This window comes from Acinonyx jubatus, chromosome C1, assembly GCF_027475565.1.
Source record: "Acinonyx jubatus isolate Ajub_Pintada_27869175 chromosome C1, VMU_Ajub_asm_v1.0, whole genome shotgun sequence".
Lineage (NCBI taxonomy): Eukaryota > Metazoa > Chordata > Mammalia > Carnivora > Felidae > Acinonyx > Acinonyx jubatus.
The window spans coordinates 179,936,842-179,954,549 of NC_069381.1; the positions used below are offsets into that span (position 1 = coordinate 179,936,842).

A 17,708-nucleotide genomic window follows, 5' to 3' on the forward strand; every position below is an offset into this window, starting at 1 on the left:
TTTATTTTTGCTTTTGCTTCCCTTGTCTGCAGGTACAGATCCAAAAAAATACTGCTAAGACCAATATCTAAGAGTTTACTCCCTGTTTTTTCTTTTGGGAGTTTTATGGTTTCAAGTCTTACATTGAGGTCTCTAAATCATTCTGACTTTATTTTAGTGTATGCTGTAAGAAAGTGGTCCGGTTTTATTCTGTTGCATGTAGCTGTTCAGTTTTCCCCAGTACCATTTAGTGAAAAGACTGTCTTTTCCCCATTGTGTATTCTTGCCTCCTCAGTTATAGATTAATTGACCATATAAGTGTGGCTCTCAGTCCATTCCATTGATCTATCTGTCTGTTTTTGTGCCAGTACCATACTATTTTTATTAACATAGCTGTGTGGTATTGTTTAAAACCTGGCCTTGTGGGGCGCCTGGGTGACGTAGTCGGTTAAGCGTCCAACTTCAGCTCAGGTTATGATCTCACAGTTTGTGAGTTCGAGCCCTGCATTGGGCTCTGTGCGACAGCTTAGAGCCTGGAGCCTGCTTCAAATTCTATGTCTCCCTCTCTCTGTGCTCCTCCCCTGCTCGTGCTCTGTCTCTCTCTCCTTCAAAAGTAAATAAAATCATTAAAAAATAAATTAAAATAAGATAAAATAAAATAAATAAAATAAAATAACATCTGGCCTTGTGATTCCTCCAGCTTTGTTCTTGTTTCTCAAGATTGCTTTGGCTATTTGGGGTCTTTTGTGGTTTCATATGAACTTTAGGATTATTTATTAAGAGTTCTGTGAAAAATACTATTGGTATTTTGATAGGTATTACATTTAATCTGTACATTGGGTAAAATGGACATTTAAAAAGAATTTTTAAGTTTATTTTGAGAGAGAGAGAGCATGTACTCACAATCCGGGGGAAGGTGGTACAAAGAGAAGGAGAGACAGAATCCCAAGCAGGCTTCACATCATCAGCACAGAGTTTTCTCTGTGTTTTTGGGGTTTTGGGGGTTTTCTATATATTGCATTATGTAATATGCAAATAATGGCAGTTTAATGTCATATGCAAATAATGGCAGTTTACTTCTTCCTTACCAATTTGAATGCCTTTTTTTTTTTTTTTTTTGTCTGATTGCTGTGGGGTATGACTTTTATTACTATGTTGAATAAAGGTGATGAGATTGGATGTCCTTGTCTTGTTCCTGATCTTGGAAAGCTTTTAGTTTTTCACCATTGAGTATGATGTTCACTGTTGGTTTTTCATATATGGCTTTTATTATGTTGACGTATGTTTCCTCCAACCCTACTTTGTTGAATTTTTATCACGAATGGATGTTGTATTTTGCTTAATGCTTTTCTCTGCATCTATTGAGATGATCGTATGGTTTTTATCCTTACTCAATGTATTGATGATATTTTTAATGTGTTGTTGGATTCAGTTTGCTAGTATTTTGTTGATGATTTTGGCCATCTGTGTTCATCAGAGATAATGGCCTAGAGTTTTGTTTTTAGTAGAGTCTCTGTCTGGTGTTGGTATCAGGGTAATGCTGGCCTTGTGGAATAAATTTGGAAGTTTTTCTTCCTCTTCTATATTTTGGGGATAATTTGGGAAGGAAGAAGAGCCGTAAAAAAAGAATGAAATCTTGCCATTTGCAATGACATGGATGGACCTAGAGGGTATTAAGCTAAGTGAAATACGTCAAAGAAAAACAAATACCACAGGATTTCACTTCTATGTGGAATTAAAGGCAAAACCAAAGAACAAAAAACTGGAAACAGATTCATAAATACAAAAAACTGGTGGTTGACAGAGGGGAGAAGGGTGGAGGAATGGGTGACATAGGTGAAGGGGGGATTAAGAGATATAAACTTCCGGTTATGAAATAAATAAGTGACAGGGATGAAAAGTACAGCATAGAGAATAATGTTATAATAACTTTGTATTGTGACATATAGTAACTACACTTATAGTAAGCACTTTGTAATATATATAATTATTGATTCACTGTGTTGTACCTCTAAAATTATATAGTATTGTATGTCAACTATGCTTCATTAAAAATTTTTTTTAAATGTAGGGGTGCCTGTGTGGCTCAGCCATTTAAGTGTGTGACTTCAGCTCAGGTCATGATCTCACGGTTTGTGAGTTTGAGCCCCGCGTCAGGCTCTGTGCTGACAGCTCAGAGCCTGAAGCCTACTTCAGATCCTGTGTCACCCTCCATCCCTGCCCCTCCCCTGCTCACACACTGTCTCTCTCTCTCTCTCTCTCTCTCTCTCTCTCTCAGAAATGAATAAACATTTAAAAAAGTTTTTTTTTAATGTAGTTAATGAAACCACAGTAGTATTAGCAGAACCTGTTACTTTAAATGTTTAGAAGTCATCTATGAAGCCATCTGATCCTTGACTTTTATGTATTGGGAGGTTTCTTTTTTATTATTATTACAGATTCAGTTTTATTACTAGTAATCAGTCTGTTCAAATTTTCTATCTCTGATTCAGTTGAGGGAGATTGTATGTTTCTAGGAATTTATCCACTTTTTTTTAGGTTGTCCAATTTGTTGGCATTTAATTTTTCATAATGTTGTCTTATAATCATTTGTATTTCTGTGATATGGTAGTTATTTCTTCTTCATTTCTGATTTTATTTGAGTCTTCTTTTTCTTGATGAATTTGGCTAAAGGTTTATCAGTTTTGTCTGTCTTTTCAAAGAACCAGCTCTTGGTTTCATTGATCTTTTCTATTCTTTCAGTCTCTATTTTGTTTATTTCTACTTTAATGTTCATTATTTCCTTCCTTCTGCTGGCTTTGGGCTTTGTTTTTCATTTTCTAGCTCCTTTAGGTGTAGGGTTAGGTTGTTAATATGAGATTTTTCTTTTTCCTTGAGGTAGGCCTGTATTGTTGTACACTTCCCTCTTAAAAGTGCTTGTGTTGCACCATGTGTCATTTGATTAGAGCATTTAGTCCATTTACATTTAAAATAATTACTGATAGGTACTTATTGGCACTTTGTTCATTGTTTTCTGATTGTTTTTGTTTGAGGTTCATCTTATTCACCTATAAACTGAGGAGGGGAAAGCATACCTCTCATCTACTTTTCACTAGGAAAGCTAGTCAACATTACAGACTAGGTATATAGATTATTACAGACACAGAAGAGCCTTCTCCTCTGTGAAACTAATGATCTCATAAAAACTGTGACCAATGATTTTGACCTTTGTTTATCTTTCCCAAGAGAAATTAAATGTATTGTTAAGTATATAAGAAAAAAAACAAATGTTCATAGCCAACTTAAAGCCAAATTTTGGCTGGGAATAGGATACATTTTAAAATTAATTAGTGAGCTGATATCTATTTAACCTTTTAGACCTCAGTTATAACCTTAGAAGTTATCCTCAGAATCTTAAGGAAAATATTACTTTCTACTCCTATTCCTACAATAAGGGCTTAAAATTTTTGATAGTCTTTGAAAGCTGAAACACTTGAAACTATTGACTCACTGGTGTTTTTATGTCATACCTTGGGTTGGCACATTCCAGACTGACTTCATCAACCCAAGGGAAAGTGCTCTTAAAGCATAATACCCTTGCAATAATTTAAAGGAAGAGCTGCATACTAAGCATAATCAAAATAGTCTGCTGTGTTCTCTCTAAATTGAATAATTGATTAAAAATATTACCTATGAATCATTTGATAAAAGATTACATTTTAGAATTGACTTCATGATTGGTATAAACACTTGGTTTCAGGAGTTAATGTAGACTGTGTCAGAAACTGCTTTCCCTATTCAAACATGGTGTGAATTACATTTTCAGTGCTATATTCTATTCCATTTTATAAATATACCAAAATAGATTTATCCTTTCTTCTGTTGATGGATATTTAGGTAGTTTCTAGTTTCTTACAAACAACACTGAAATGATGAACTGTTGTACAGGTCCCCTTGTATTCATGTAAAAAATTCTCTAGCTAGTATAATTCTCAGAAGAAGAATTACTAGGTTGTAGGATTTACAGATCTTGAATTTTACTGGAGTTTATTAAATTTCTCCTGAAAGTAGTTATATCAGTCTTGAAAGCAGTCTTTTAAAAAAAAATTTTAATTATTATGTTTATTTACTTTGAAAGAGAGAGAGAGAGACAGAGTGTGAGTGGGGGAAGGGCAGAGACAGAGGGAGACACAGAATCCGAAGCAGGCTTCAGGCTCTGAGCTATCAACATAGAGCCCGATGCAGGGCTCGAACTCACAAACTGTGAGATCATGACCTGAGCTGAAGTTGGACGCTTAACCAACTGCGCCACCCAGGTGCCCCAAAAGCAATCTTTGAGTATAGAGTTACATGTGCTAACGTACATCAATTTTTTTTTTTTAAACATTTATTCATTTTTGAGAGAGAGAAAGAGAGGCAGAGTACAAGTAGGGGAGGGGCGGAGAGAGAGGGAGACACAGAATCCAAAGCAGGCTCCAGGCTCTGAGCTGTCAGCACAGAACCTGATGTGGGGCCTGAACCCACAAACCATGAGATCATGACCTGAGCCAAAGTCAGCTACCTAACCAACTGAGCTACCCAGGTGCCCCTAACATAGATCAATCTTATAAAATAATACTGTACACTGTTTAGGGATACATTTATGGTAAAATTATTAAAAAGGATTAAAAATGATGAACAAAGGACCTTGACCTAAGTTACTGCAGTTCCTGAGACTGGCTGATAAGCTAATAATGGAAGTTGCTTGACTTTTAATGACACAGAAAAACCAGATCTCTGAGCGGCGGCACAATTTATTTGCTTCTGTGTTCTTTCCCATGTGAATGTCCTGAATTAGAAATCATGCCAAATAAGACACTTAATACAAAATTTAAAGTGCTTGTAGATGAGAACATCCCATCTAAAAAGTTTCAGGGCATTTTACTGTGTGCCCAGAGGCTGAGTTAGGGCAAATTATCTGAGAAATATTGTAGAATAAGGATATTCTCTTTGCTTGAAGAAAAGCAAATCTCAAAGTCTTCAGAGTTATTCAGCCCATTTTCCATTAGATTCTATGGGTTAACAGCAGCTTGCTTGTTTAAAATGAGAATAATTGTTGCATGAATACTTCCCTTTAGAGGCAGTCATTTTAATTCTGAACCTTAAGTGAAAGTCATGATTAACTTTTACTGATGGCTTTAGGGAGCCATAGCACACATTTTATAATGTACACTGTGGAAAAGAGCAACAGAAACAGGCAGAGATAAAAGAAGGATTCTGCTTGATAGAACAAGAGAGATTTCCTGAGACAAAATGTATTTTTATGCAGTCCTTCAAAAAAAAAATACTAATATTAGCAATCAAAATTTAACAGTTCCTGAAAGTGTGCAGTAACTCCAGCCAAGAAGTGTTTTCCCTCCACAGGTAGGAAACAAGACACAGAGAAAGGAAAAAGTCGATTTAAGTAAAAAATTTTGGATGACATTTTGTCTGATTCAGGGATTCATTGTTGATTTGTATGAAAGGGTTGGATATAAAGGGAAGAAAATGTGGGAAAACACAATTTGGAGATTAGTGAGTAAATATTAATGATTTCATTCCCTCAAATGATCATTTTCTTTAAAGAGAAAGCCGTAATTATCTTTCTCAGTTAAAGTATAATTCATCATATAAGAATTTCATTTACTCAGATTTTATAATTCTGTCAGTAAAACACAAGAGTGTGTGTCATCTACTTGCACGTTGACAATTCTAATTATCCATAGCCAAAATGGTTTTTGAATGTTAGGTATCACAATTTTTTTTAAGTTGAAATTATTACCCCCAAAGTCTCACTGTTCTATTCATAAGTCATGTTAATTTGGAGTTTCTGAAAAAAATTCTTGAATGTTTATTTTTGAGCTAGAGAGAGAGAGACTGAATGTGAACAGGAGAGGGGCAGAGAGAGAGGGAGACACAGAATCGGAAGCAGGCTCCAGGCTCTGAGCTGTCAGCACAGAGCCCGAGGCAGGGCTCAAACTCACAAGTTGGGAGATCATGACCTGAACGGGAAGTTGGATGCTTAACCAACTGAGCTACCCAGGTGCCGCTGGAGTTTTCATAAGCAATAGAAACCAAATGAGTTATCTCCGTACATATAAATGGCTATAGCCTACTTTTAGCTATTGAAATAGCTCTGAGAGTTGAAATAGCAATCTTTACATGATTAGAAAAACTTAGGATTGCTTCTGCAAGTTTTAAGGATTCTCTGTGATTTTTCCAAACTCATGACATCTTTTTCCTTTTAAAATATGTAAATATATATATAATTACTCCTTATTTTATTATTCTTCTGTTTTATCCTAGATAAAAGTTAAACAGTTAGAAGAACAACTACATTCTTTTACTGAAACCAGTTCACAGAATGACCATCTACGCAAGTTGAACAAGGCTCTAGAGGGCAGCTATATGCAGGTGTGATTAATAGCTATAAAACAAATTGCTGTTATATTGTTTTAATTAGGTTTTAAGAAATTGATGGCTTTCTCTCCACCTTACCATACAGTCCCAGAAAGATGAATATTCTTTCACTTGACTCAATTCAACAAACATTTTTTAAACACCCGCAATGTACAAGGTTTTGCTAAACTGTAGAGAAATAAACATACCTGAAGCAGGATTGGGATATTCAACTTATGTTCTAATTGGAGGCTTAAGAATATACTCATAAACTTTATTATAGATTTAGAAGTTAAGTCTTTCAGAAGCAAAATAGAGTGAGCGTTCATAGGGAGCATCATTATAATGAAAGCATTGAGAAACACTTTCATAGAGGAAATGGTTTTTTAATTATAGGCAGACTTAGAACTCAGTGGCAACAAGATAGAACTGCAGGAGACCGCTCACTTGAAAGAGGTGTTAGTGGTATAAATGCTTACTTGTCATCAGGGTGACTGCTGAGGCTACAATCCTTTTGTAAGTCACATAACATTTTAACAAATGAATAGACAAAGTTAGACAAACAAGATACAAAACATTTAGTGAAGAAAATAATCCAAGAATGTGTAACCAAAAGAAAGTGATTCATTTCAGGGATTTACAAATTTACCATGTGTGCATTTTTTTTTTTTTTTTACTCAAATATGTTTGACTTCTATTAGCTATAATATTTCTGTTTCTATACCCTTGGTAACCAAGGAGCTAGAATGTGTCTTCAAATAGAATACTGTTAGGGTTCTAACCATCTGACTACTGGAAAAGAGGGCCTCATTAGATATACTCTCCTACAGGGAATTTGATTTAAGGAAGGCTTGTTTCTTCACCAGGACAACTTTACAGTGTGATTTCTTCGTTCTGAAAGCAAAGGAACACATTTTCAAGTATATTTTCTATCACAGCTTCATTAGAACTTTGTGTTGTTCCTCTTCATAAAAGGAGTGCTCATTGAAAAATAACTCTAGGTTTAGTTGTTTTACTGTTTTTGATTGGTGATGCCTCCAAGAAAAAGGAAATCTCCGGAGAGGCCTGCATCTTCGAAATTCTTTGAAGGCTATAGGCCCCATGTAAACAATATAAAGGAAAGAACTTCATCAGTTGGTTTACCCAGTGTTATTCCAAACTCTGCACGCCGTGTGACCTTTGCATCTAACCTCACTTCTTTGAGAGCTTCTCAGGAGATTGGAGACTCTAGAATCTCTCTAAAGACTCTTTTGAATGCTATTAAAACCATGGAGGGAAGACTGGAAGGTAAAATAGACATTCTTGCTTCAAGACCATTAATAAATGAATCACCAAATTTTCTTAAACAGGATTCGGTAAGTGGAGACCACAAACTAAATCATAAGGAAATTTCAGATTTATACGACAATGAAGAAAAGTAGTAACAATTCAGAAAGATAATATATGGAGGTATGAGTAACAAGAAAGTTAGGTTCTTCACAGATAAGAAAAATTGACAGTGTGGATTGAAACCATTATTTTGGTTATCACATGGTTAATTTTTAGACATAGGAAGATTTTGATTAACAGTAGCCATTGAGTTTTTTTAATATGATTTTGAGTTTTTACAAATTCAAAACATCCACCTAATCTTTTTTTTTAATAATCTCTTTTTTTTTTAAACGTTTATTTATTTTTGAGACAGAGAGAGACAGAGCATGAATGGGGGAGGGTCAGAGAGAGGGAGACAGAATCTGAAACAGGCTCCAGGCTCTGAGCTGTCAGCACAGAGCCTGACATGGGGCTCGAACTCACGGACTGCGAGATCATGACTTGAGCCGAAGTCGGCCGCTTAACCGACTGAGCCACCCAGGCGCCCCTCCACGTAATCTTAATATTCATGGTAAAATGTTTCAAGCCTGATTTTAAAATAGAAATACATTAATCAAAGCCCTAAGAACTTGAACATTGGAGAAAAATTTTTTTGAGTATTATCTTAGTTTTAGGTTGTTTTTAGATGTGAACCTTACAGTATAGTCTGAATGCCTTAACCAAGTTATTGGTGAAAATTGTCATAATAAAATTGAAAACAACAACTGCTTAATAACAAAAGCATGAACCAACATTTATTGAGAGCCTATCATGTCTCAGGCTTTTCTTTATTTATGAGAGAGCATGTGAGCGGGGAAGAAGAGCACAGGGGAGAGAGAGGGAGAATCTTAAGTAGGCTCAGGGCAGAGCCCAATGTGGGGCTTGAACCCATGACCCTTGGCCAAAAATGAAGAGTCAGAGGCTCAACTGACTGAGCCACCCAGGTGCCCATGGAAATAATTTTGAAAGAAAACCTTTGAGAGCGTACATCTTTGCTTGATGTTTAAAAATAGAAAGTTCTGTATCTTGTCTTCTAGAGTTGGTGGCTATTTAGATCTTTTCTCTAAACATTTTTGCTAGTGACATTTTCATATGTATCTTAAAAACCCTGGTAAAAGTATATATCCTTCCTTGTGTCCGTTTCTAGAACAAAATTCTGTAGGTTTTCAGAGCCTATGAATTGGCATCCTTTGTAATATTCTTAGATCCTTAAAGAAAAAGTATTTCAAATGTTACAGGTAAAAAGTTTTAAGGAAGTGTAATGTTGAGGAAGATGTGGGGAAAACATATTCTTTGTTGTTGCTGTTGGAAGTGTAAAATGGTACAACTTCCTGTGGAAGACAGTTTAATATCTATCATTTCACCCCACAATCGTACTTCTAGGACTTTCTCCTTCAGATATACTAGCTTATACATATGACATGTTTACAAGATTACTTATTGAAGTATTGCTTGTTAATAGCAAAAGACTGGAAGTAAGCAAAATTTCATCAATAAGACACTAGCTAAGTATATCATGGTGTATTCATGGTTTGGAATACTGCTCGAACATATGTATATAGTATATACATACATATGTATGTATGTATTATTAGGTTAAAAGAACCAAGGCTCAGAAGAGTATACGTAATATTTTATTATTTGTAGTAGAAGGGGTAGGAGAATAAAAAATATATCCATATGTGAGTACATATAGATATTTTCAATTATAATGCATAGAATATCTCTATCATGGATAATAATAATATAATAATAATAATAATTGGCAACATTATTTTTGAGGAGGGAAACCAGGTGACTGGGAAATTTTCCACTTTACCCTTTTGTATCTTAAGAGTAATGTGAATGTGGGACACCTGGTGGCTTAGTTGGGCAGCCTGCTTGGGCTCATGTCATGATCTCATGGTTTGTAAGTTCGAGCACCACATTGGGGTGTGTCAGCTGTGCTGACAGCTCAGAGCCTGGAGCCTGGTTTGGATTTCGTGTCACCGGCTCTCTCTGCCCCTCCCCCACTTGCGCTCTGTCTCTCAAACATAAAAATAAACATTAAAAATAAAGAATAATGTGAATATGCTACCAATTCAAAATCATTTAATGAACATTTCATTTTCAACACAAGTGAAGGTAGAGAAAGGATGATCTTTTCAACAAATGGCACTGGAGCAGTTGGATAGCCATATGCAAAACCAAAAAACCTTTGATCCATACCTCACACTATATATAAAAATTAAAATGCATCAGAGTCCTAAATGTAAAATCTTAAACTGTAAAACTTGTAGAAGAAAATGTAGGAGGAAATCTTTGTTATCTTGGATTACTCAGAGATATCTTAGATTTGACATCAAAAGCATGATCCCTAAAGGGGGGAAAAAACGGATGCACTGACACCTTATGCTCTTTAAAGTGTTAAGAGAATGAAGACACAAGCTATAGACTGGGAGAAAATATTTGCAAATCACATATCTGATAAAGGCATTGTCTCCAAGAATGTATTAAACTCTTAAAACTCATTAAGAAGAAAACAACTCCATGGAGCACGTGAGGGGCTCAGTTGGTTAAGCGTCTGACTTCGTCTCAGGTCATGGCCTCATGATTTGTGAGTTCAAGCCCCAAGTTGAGCTCTGAGCTGATAGCTGGGAGCCTGGAGCCTGCTTTGGATTCTCTGTCTCTCTCGCCGCCCCTCCCCTGCTTACGTGTGTGCTCTCTCAAAAATAAATAAATATTAAAAAAAAATAAAGGTTACAAAAAAGAAAACTCAAAAAAAAAAAGATATTTGGATGATAAATAAGTAGTTGAAAAGATGTTAAACATCAGTCATTAGGGAAATGCAAATTAAAACTGCAGTGAGATACACATCTATTAGAATGTATAAAACTGAAAAACTGTTCATACCAAGTATTAGTGAGGATGTAGAACAACTGGAACTCTCATAACACTGCTGAAGGGAATGTCAGATGGTATAACCGCTCTGAAAAATGCTTTGGTAGTTTCTTTAAAAATAAAACACTACGTATAACCCAGCCATTCCACTTCTAAGCAAAGATAAATGAAAGCATATGTCTACCCAAGACTTGTACACAGCTCTTCACAGCAGCTTATATCTTAAAGCCGGAAGCAACTCAAGTGTTCAGAAGGTGAATGGATAAGTAAACTGTGGTATGTTCTACAATACAACACTCTTCAGCAACAGAAAGGATTGAACTACTGCTACATCAAAATTAATCTCAAAATAATTATGCTGAGTGAAAGAAGCCATACAAAAAAAAGAGTACATACAATACAATTCCATTTATATAAAATTCTAGGAAAAAAAACTATTGTGACAGAAAACAGATTAGTTGTATGGAGGTGTGGGAACAAGGAGAGACAGAAAGGAGAGATTACAAAAAGGCATGAGGGAACTTTTTTTTTTTTTAATGTTTATTTATTTTTGAGAGAGAGAGTATGAGGGAGAAGCAGAGCGAGAGACACAGAATCTGAAGCAGGCTCCAGGCTCTGAGCTGTCAGCACAGAGTCCACTGCAGGCTCTAACCCACCAAACTTGAGATCAGGATCTGAGCTGAAGTCAGATTCTCAACGGACTGAGCCACTCAGGCGCCCCCATGAGGGAACTTTTGAGATGATGGAAATGGCTTATCTTGATTATGGCTTCAAGAGCTTATACACGTCAGAACTATACTTTAAATATACACAGCTTCTTGCAGGTCATTTTTACCTCGGTAATGCTGATAAAAAAGAATAGTGTGAATGTATTACCTATGCAAAAGTTAATTATATTAAAACGTTTAACATTTTTAAAATGACAGAACTGTAGAGATTTAGAACAAATTATTGGTTGCCGCAGGACTGGGGATGGGTTTGGGAGAGTGTGTATATACACAAAGAAGTAGCAAATGTGAATTCTTTTGTGGTGATGGAACGGTTCTGATTGTGATTGTGATGGTTCGTGAATAATGTGCACGACATCAGATTACATACAGCTATGTGCGCGCTCAGAGATGAATGCAGGTTTTTAAAAAAGTGGTGAAAACTGTGTAAGTTCTGTGGGCCAGTTAATCTAGTGAACAGTAATGCACCAAAGTCAGTTTCCTGATTTTGATGTTGAACTACAGTAGTGTAAGATGTCTCCACACCATTAGGAGCAGGGTGAAGAATACGTGGGATTCTTTTCACTACTTTTGCAACATCCTGTGAATCTAATTATTTCAAAATTTTTAAAAAATAATATTTAAAATACTGTGATCATTTGAATGTGTAGAAAAAAGAAAAAAAGTATTTCAAGGATATAAAATTCTCATACTTCTAATTAGGATGCATTCTTCTATAACAGTATTTTCTTGACGCTACTTATTCATCTTGCCTTTTGTTATATTCTTTCAGTTGTTATACAGTAAAACCTTGGATTGATCTGCGAGTGCTCTGCAAGACAAGCAAACATTTCTAAAAATTTTAACTTGATAAAGGAGCGATGTCTTGCAATATGAGTAGTGTGTGACGCCAGACATCACATGATCACAACTGAGCTGATGGTTCTTGAAATTTGCTTTGAGGGGCGCCTGGGTGGCTCAGTTGGTTAAGCGGCCGACTTCAGCTCAGGTCACGATCTCGCGGTCCGTGAGTTCGAGCCCCATATCAGGCTCTGTGCTGACAGCTCAGAGCCTGGAGCCTGCTTCCGATTCTGTGTCTCCCTCTCTCTCTGCCCCTCCCCCGTCCATGCTCTGTCTCTCTCTGCCTCAAAAATAAACGTTAAAAAATTTTTTTCTTTTTTAAATTTGCTTTGATACACAAGTGCTTTGGATTACAAACATGTTTCCGGAATGAATTATGCTCTCAAATCAAGGTTTTACTGTATTTTTAAATTCCAGGATAATCAGTCCACCACCCCCACCATTTTACATCTAACCTTCATAGTCTTATCTCCTTTATCACTTACCCTGTATTTTCATGGAGATTGACATATATTAGGTTTGCTCATGTTTATTCACACAGATTTTTTTTTTTTGCTTTGTAGTTTTCTTTAAAGGGAAAAGTAGCTAATAAAGTTGTTTTTTTTATTATAGTGGATGAGCATATTTAATTAAACATTTTAAGTTTGGTGTCCAAATTGCTTTTTCTTATTCTAATTGCTGATTTATAGTGCTTTAGACAAATTATTTATCATTCCTTGTTTTCTACTAAGGTGAAATCCATTCTTGAAAAGAATGAAGAGGAGCTCTCCCGAGCAGTGAAGTGTCGTGATGCAGCCCTAAAAGAGAGTCAGAAGTTGAAAGGGGACCTTGAGGCTTTGGAGGACAGAGAGAGCAAGAAGGCAAGCCATCAATCCTTTTTGAAAGTTTGTTATTGAAATGAGGTGCTTAAGAAATCTTGCGCAAGTCAAGTCGTATTCCTTCATTTCTTGTTACCTTTGGTAAGAATGAGGATTGATCAGAGGAGCTTTTTTTTTTTTAAGATAACTTTAGAAGAGCTGTAAAATATTTTCCTTAAAAATACGTGATTTAATTCCCAATTGTTTTTGTTTTTGTTTTTTATTATTTTTTTAAACGTTTATTTTTGAGAGAGCACATGAGAGCAGGGGAGGGGCACAGAGAAAGGGAGACAGGATCCAAAGCAGGCTCCACCCTGACAGCAGACAGCCCCACTTGGGGCTTTGACGCATGAACTATGAGACCATGACGTGAACCACAGTTGGACGCTTAACAAACTGAACCACCCAGGTGCTCCTGTTTTTGTTTTAGAGAGAGAGGGAGCATGTGTGTACAAGCAGGAGAGAGGGGCAGAGGAAGAGAGCAGGAGAATCTTAAGCAGGCTCCACACTCAGTAGAGCCTGATGCAAGGCTGGATCCCGCAACAGTGGGTTCCTTACCTGAGCCGAAATCAAGAGTCAGACATTCAACTGACTGAGCCACCCAGGCGCTGCTAACTGCTGTTGGTTTTGGTTTTTATTTTATTTTATTTTATTTTATTTTATTTATTTTATTTTATTTTATTTATTTTATTTTATTATTTTATGAAGGAATGAAAGAGAGCGAGCGAGCACAGGCTGGGGAGAGCCAGAGCGAAAGGGAGAGAGAGTATCTGAAATGTGCTCTGCCTTGACAGCAGGGAGCCCAGTGCGGGGCTCACACTCAGAAACTATGAGATCATGACCTGAGCCAAAGTCAGACGCTTAACCAACTGAGCTACTCAGGCACCCCCCAGTGTTTTTTTTAACTTCCAGTCTTGAAAGTCCTAATGTTTTCTATTGAAAATCATCTGACCTTGGTAACAGTAACCTTCCTACTATGTGTAACTAACATGTTCCTGATTCAGATGGGCTTCAGGTATGTTCTCTTCTGTCCCATAATAACTGATCAGGGCCAGAGCAGACCAGCCTGGGACCACATCTAGAACCAGGAAGTTGTTGATCCCATTGTCTGCAGTTAATGCAGATGTTATGACATGACAAAAGTGGGGAAGTGCTGCAGAGTCCTCCACAGGGTGGCGGTGGGGGCGGGGGCTAGTTTTCTTTTCTCAAAGTCACAATAACTTAAGATCTTAACAATAAAATATGCTTCAATTATTCCTCTTAGCATTTTGCCATGCTTGGTTTCCATATTCTTGCCTAGAAGTAATGGGACTCAGCAGCAGTGGAATAAGGAGAAAGGATCAAATATCTTTGTATTGTTTCATTTTCTGTTAGGTGGGAAACTTTCAGAGACAACTGGCAGAGGCTAAAGAAGACAACTGCAAAGTTACAATTATGTTGGAAAATGTGCTGGCTTCTCACAGTAAGATGCAAGGTGCTCTGGAAAAAGTACAAATAGAGCTTGGGCGGAGGGATTCAGAGATTGCAGGCCTCAAGAAAGAAAGGTACTGGAGATTTTTTTTTTTTTTTTTTGTCTTTGTGCATGTAATGGAGCATGTCTGCTCCATTATAGTAAGGAGTGGCATGCAGTCAAGAAACAAAGTCACTTCATTTTTTAAGTTTATTTATTAATGTTTATTTATTTTGAGACAGCAAAAGCATGTGAGTAGAGGCGGGGGGGGGGGTGCAGAGAGAGAGAGAGAGAGAATCCCAGGCAGGCTCTGTGCTGTCAGTGCAGAGCCCGACGTGGGGCTCAAACCCATGAACTGTGAGATCATGACCTGAGCTAAATTCAAGAGTCGGATGCTTAACTGAGCCACCCAGGCACCGCGAGAAACAAAGTCACTTTAAAATAAAGATCTAGCCCCTGTTTGGGGAAGCATCTTAGGAATTTGACTGGAAAGCAAGGGATTTTGGTGAATGCACTAACCTCTGCCTCTAGACTTCCCAACCTGCTCTTCCCTGTAGATCCTATACCTGAGCTGCGGCCTCCAGCGGGGTTCCCAGCCTGTAGCCCAGCCATTCCTGCTGCAGACTGCCTGCCCCCACAGCCCACATCCCTCTGTCCTGGCCATTTCTTCCGCCTAATGGGGTTTTGTGCTATTCGATGTTCTTTGTAAACCCAAGTTCTTATTTGTATAGTCTTTATTCAAGGGGAAATTTTTGTTTGAAATCAAGGACCTCCCTTCAGTCCTGAACAGGTTTTTCCTCCAATTCCAACCCAAAGTTTTACATATTTCCCTCTCCCTATTTTACTACTCACTAAATGTATGAATCTGACAGTTCACCCCCTTTACTCTGTTGCTCTCTAAAAGTCCTCTATTTTAGCGTGACATTTCAGAAGTAGTGAAATGTAGACCTATTCAGTAAAACATGGTATTATAAAAAAAATAAAGATCTAGAAAATTAGGGAGTATCTGGAAGTAGAAATAAACATGACTTTCAAAAATTCAACATTCCCATATTTTGTAATGATGTAAAGGAGTATGTATTCTAGAAATTCATGTGCTATATTACTGCTACCCTTTAAACCTGTCCTTGGGTCTGCAGACTAGTAATTATCTAGATAATTGAAGCTCCGTGCCTAGTTGAGTTTGAATTATCTATTTATTAGTATCCTATTTAAAGATTAATATTTTTAGATGAATCATTCTGAGACCTACTTCTAGCCATGTTTTAGAAGTAAACTCCTGGGCGCCTGGGTGGCTCAGTCGGTTAAGCAGCTGACTTCGGCTCAGGTCATGATCTCACAGTCCGTGGGTTCAAGCCCCGCGTTGGGCTCTGTGCTGACAGCTCAGAGCCTGGAGCCTGTTTCAGATTCTGTGTCTCCCTCTCTCTGACCCTCCCCCGTTCATGCTCTCTCTCTGTCTCAAAAATAAATAAACGTTAAAAAAATTTTTTTAAAAAAAGAAGTAAACTCCTTCTTTGAAAGTTTCAAGTTGCATAAAAGTTTCCCCTTGAGGTTAATGAGCAAATGGTTTCAGTTTAACGGGTCCTCTGAAATATATTGTGATGGGTGTATTAGTGCTTATTGTCTCTCTGCTATGGGAGAACAAGTGCCAGTTTTATATTCTCCATTGTGCTTATCTTTGTTTTTTGCATATTATAAACGTGTATTGCCTCTGAACATAAAAAAGTCAAGGGGATGGTACTGCAAATTGTTCACCATTCACAATAAGATTCTGGGTAGCTATTGTATTTAGAAGCAAAATCTCAACAGCAGGCCCATCCATCTAGAAGCAATATATTTTTGTACTGGTGATATATGTATATAGTATAAAATTACCAGCTCATAAGTTAGTCATTGACAAGTATTGATAGCTAATGTATCAATCCAAATTGAATCATAGATGGGACAAAAAAAATTTTTTTTGATGTTTATTTTTAAGAGAGAGAGAGAGAGACAGCATGAGTGGGGGTGGGGCAGAGAGAGAGGGAGACACAAAATCCCAAGCAGGCTCCAGGCTCTGAGCTGTCAGCACAGAGCCCGACATGGAGCTCAAAATCACAAACCACAAGATCATGACCTGAGCGGAAGTCAGACGTTCAACTGACTGAGCCACCCAGGCGTAGATGACACAACTTTTTAATCCTTCGAGTCTTAGTTTCTTAACCTGAAGCTGAGGCTACTAATTGTCACCTGCCAACTCTAAGGTATTCTGAGCATCTGTAGTTTATGACATATGCTATTTGAGCTTCTTGGAAGAAGAGTGCCCTGTAGCTCCCAGTGGTATCCTTCCTAGATGGTTCTTTTCTGTAGTCACTCTTTCTGTGTCTCCCATTTTCAGGGCTCTAAATCAACAGAGGGTGCAGAAGCTGGAGGCAGAAGTGGACCAGTGGCAGGCGAGAATGCTTGTTGTGGATGCCCAGCACAACAGTGAGGTAAAGGCCATTATTATAGATGAGAATATTGATATTTTTGGTTTTATTGGGACATTGCTCTTTTAGGAAAATGGGGTAAGTAATCAGGTAAATCTCTTTTTCATTCAAGTCTGAGTTATGTTTACAAATGGGAAGTGGGCCTGTAACCTTACAGTGAGTCATTTATTGGCAAACCAGGACCACAATCATGCCTAATTCTCTCTCTGATATAGTTTACTTCTTTTTACTTATTAATGCATAAATGATTGCAGAAGTTAAAGGGCTTAGGGAATAATTTGTAATTTAAGTCAGAAGTAGCTGGAGTGACCCCACTATTAATAAGGAGACACACTTACATGTGTGTGCTCGTGGATATATGCACACATGAATTTATAAGTATATATGCACATATATTAAAAAGTCTTTGATATTTCGTATAAATAAGCTTTTTCTGGAAGGACATACAAGGAACAATTTCCAGTTCTTCTCTCTTTAAGTAGTGACACCAGAAGTTATAAGATTGGAAAGGGGAATTTACTTTAAAATTTTTAAAATAAAGAAGTTGGTTCCATTTTTCAAAGCTCATAGTAATCAGCAGAGCTTGCTTTTCCCATTGCTTTGTAAGAGTCTCCTAAGCAGTGTCTGCAGTAAATTCTCACATCTATATCCCAGGCATCTGGAATCTTTAGTTCTGGTTCCATCCAGTTATTGTCTCAATGGCATTTGATGAAAAAGTGTAAGGAGTATATAGTGTTACCAACTTCTTGAATCTATCTGT

The 17,708-nt window shown here is 37.1% G+C and overlaps 1 protein-coding gene across 9 annotated transcripts in view; it reads left to right on the forward strand.

The window, feature by feature from the left end:
- Positions 1 to 17,708, forward strand: part of CCDC150 (coiled-coil domain containing 150) — a 94,303-nt gene that overhangs the window by 61,351 nt on the left and 15,244 nt on the right. For 7 of the 9 annotated variants that reach the window (XR_008295503.1, XM_053215484.1, XM_053215485.1 and 4 more), the window contains 4 exons: positions 6,283 to 6,390; positions 12,905 to 13,033; positions 14,405 to 14,574; positions 16,858 to 16,951. Coding sequence is in view for 8 of the 9 variants with exons in the window: in XM_053215484.1 (XP_053071459.1) it covers positions 6,283 to 6,390; positions 12,905 to 13,033; positions 14,405 to 14,574; positions 16,858 to 16,951 (501 nt within the window). In the remaining variant the exon portion in view is untranslated. Of the gene's footprint in view, positions 1 to 6,282; positions 6,391 to 7,140; positions 7,731 to 12,904; positions 13,034 to 14,404; positions 14,575 to 16,857; positions 16,952 to 17,708 lie in introns of those variants that run through there. The other 2 variants (XM_053215491.1, XM_053215486.1) reach the window with 2 other exon arrangements.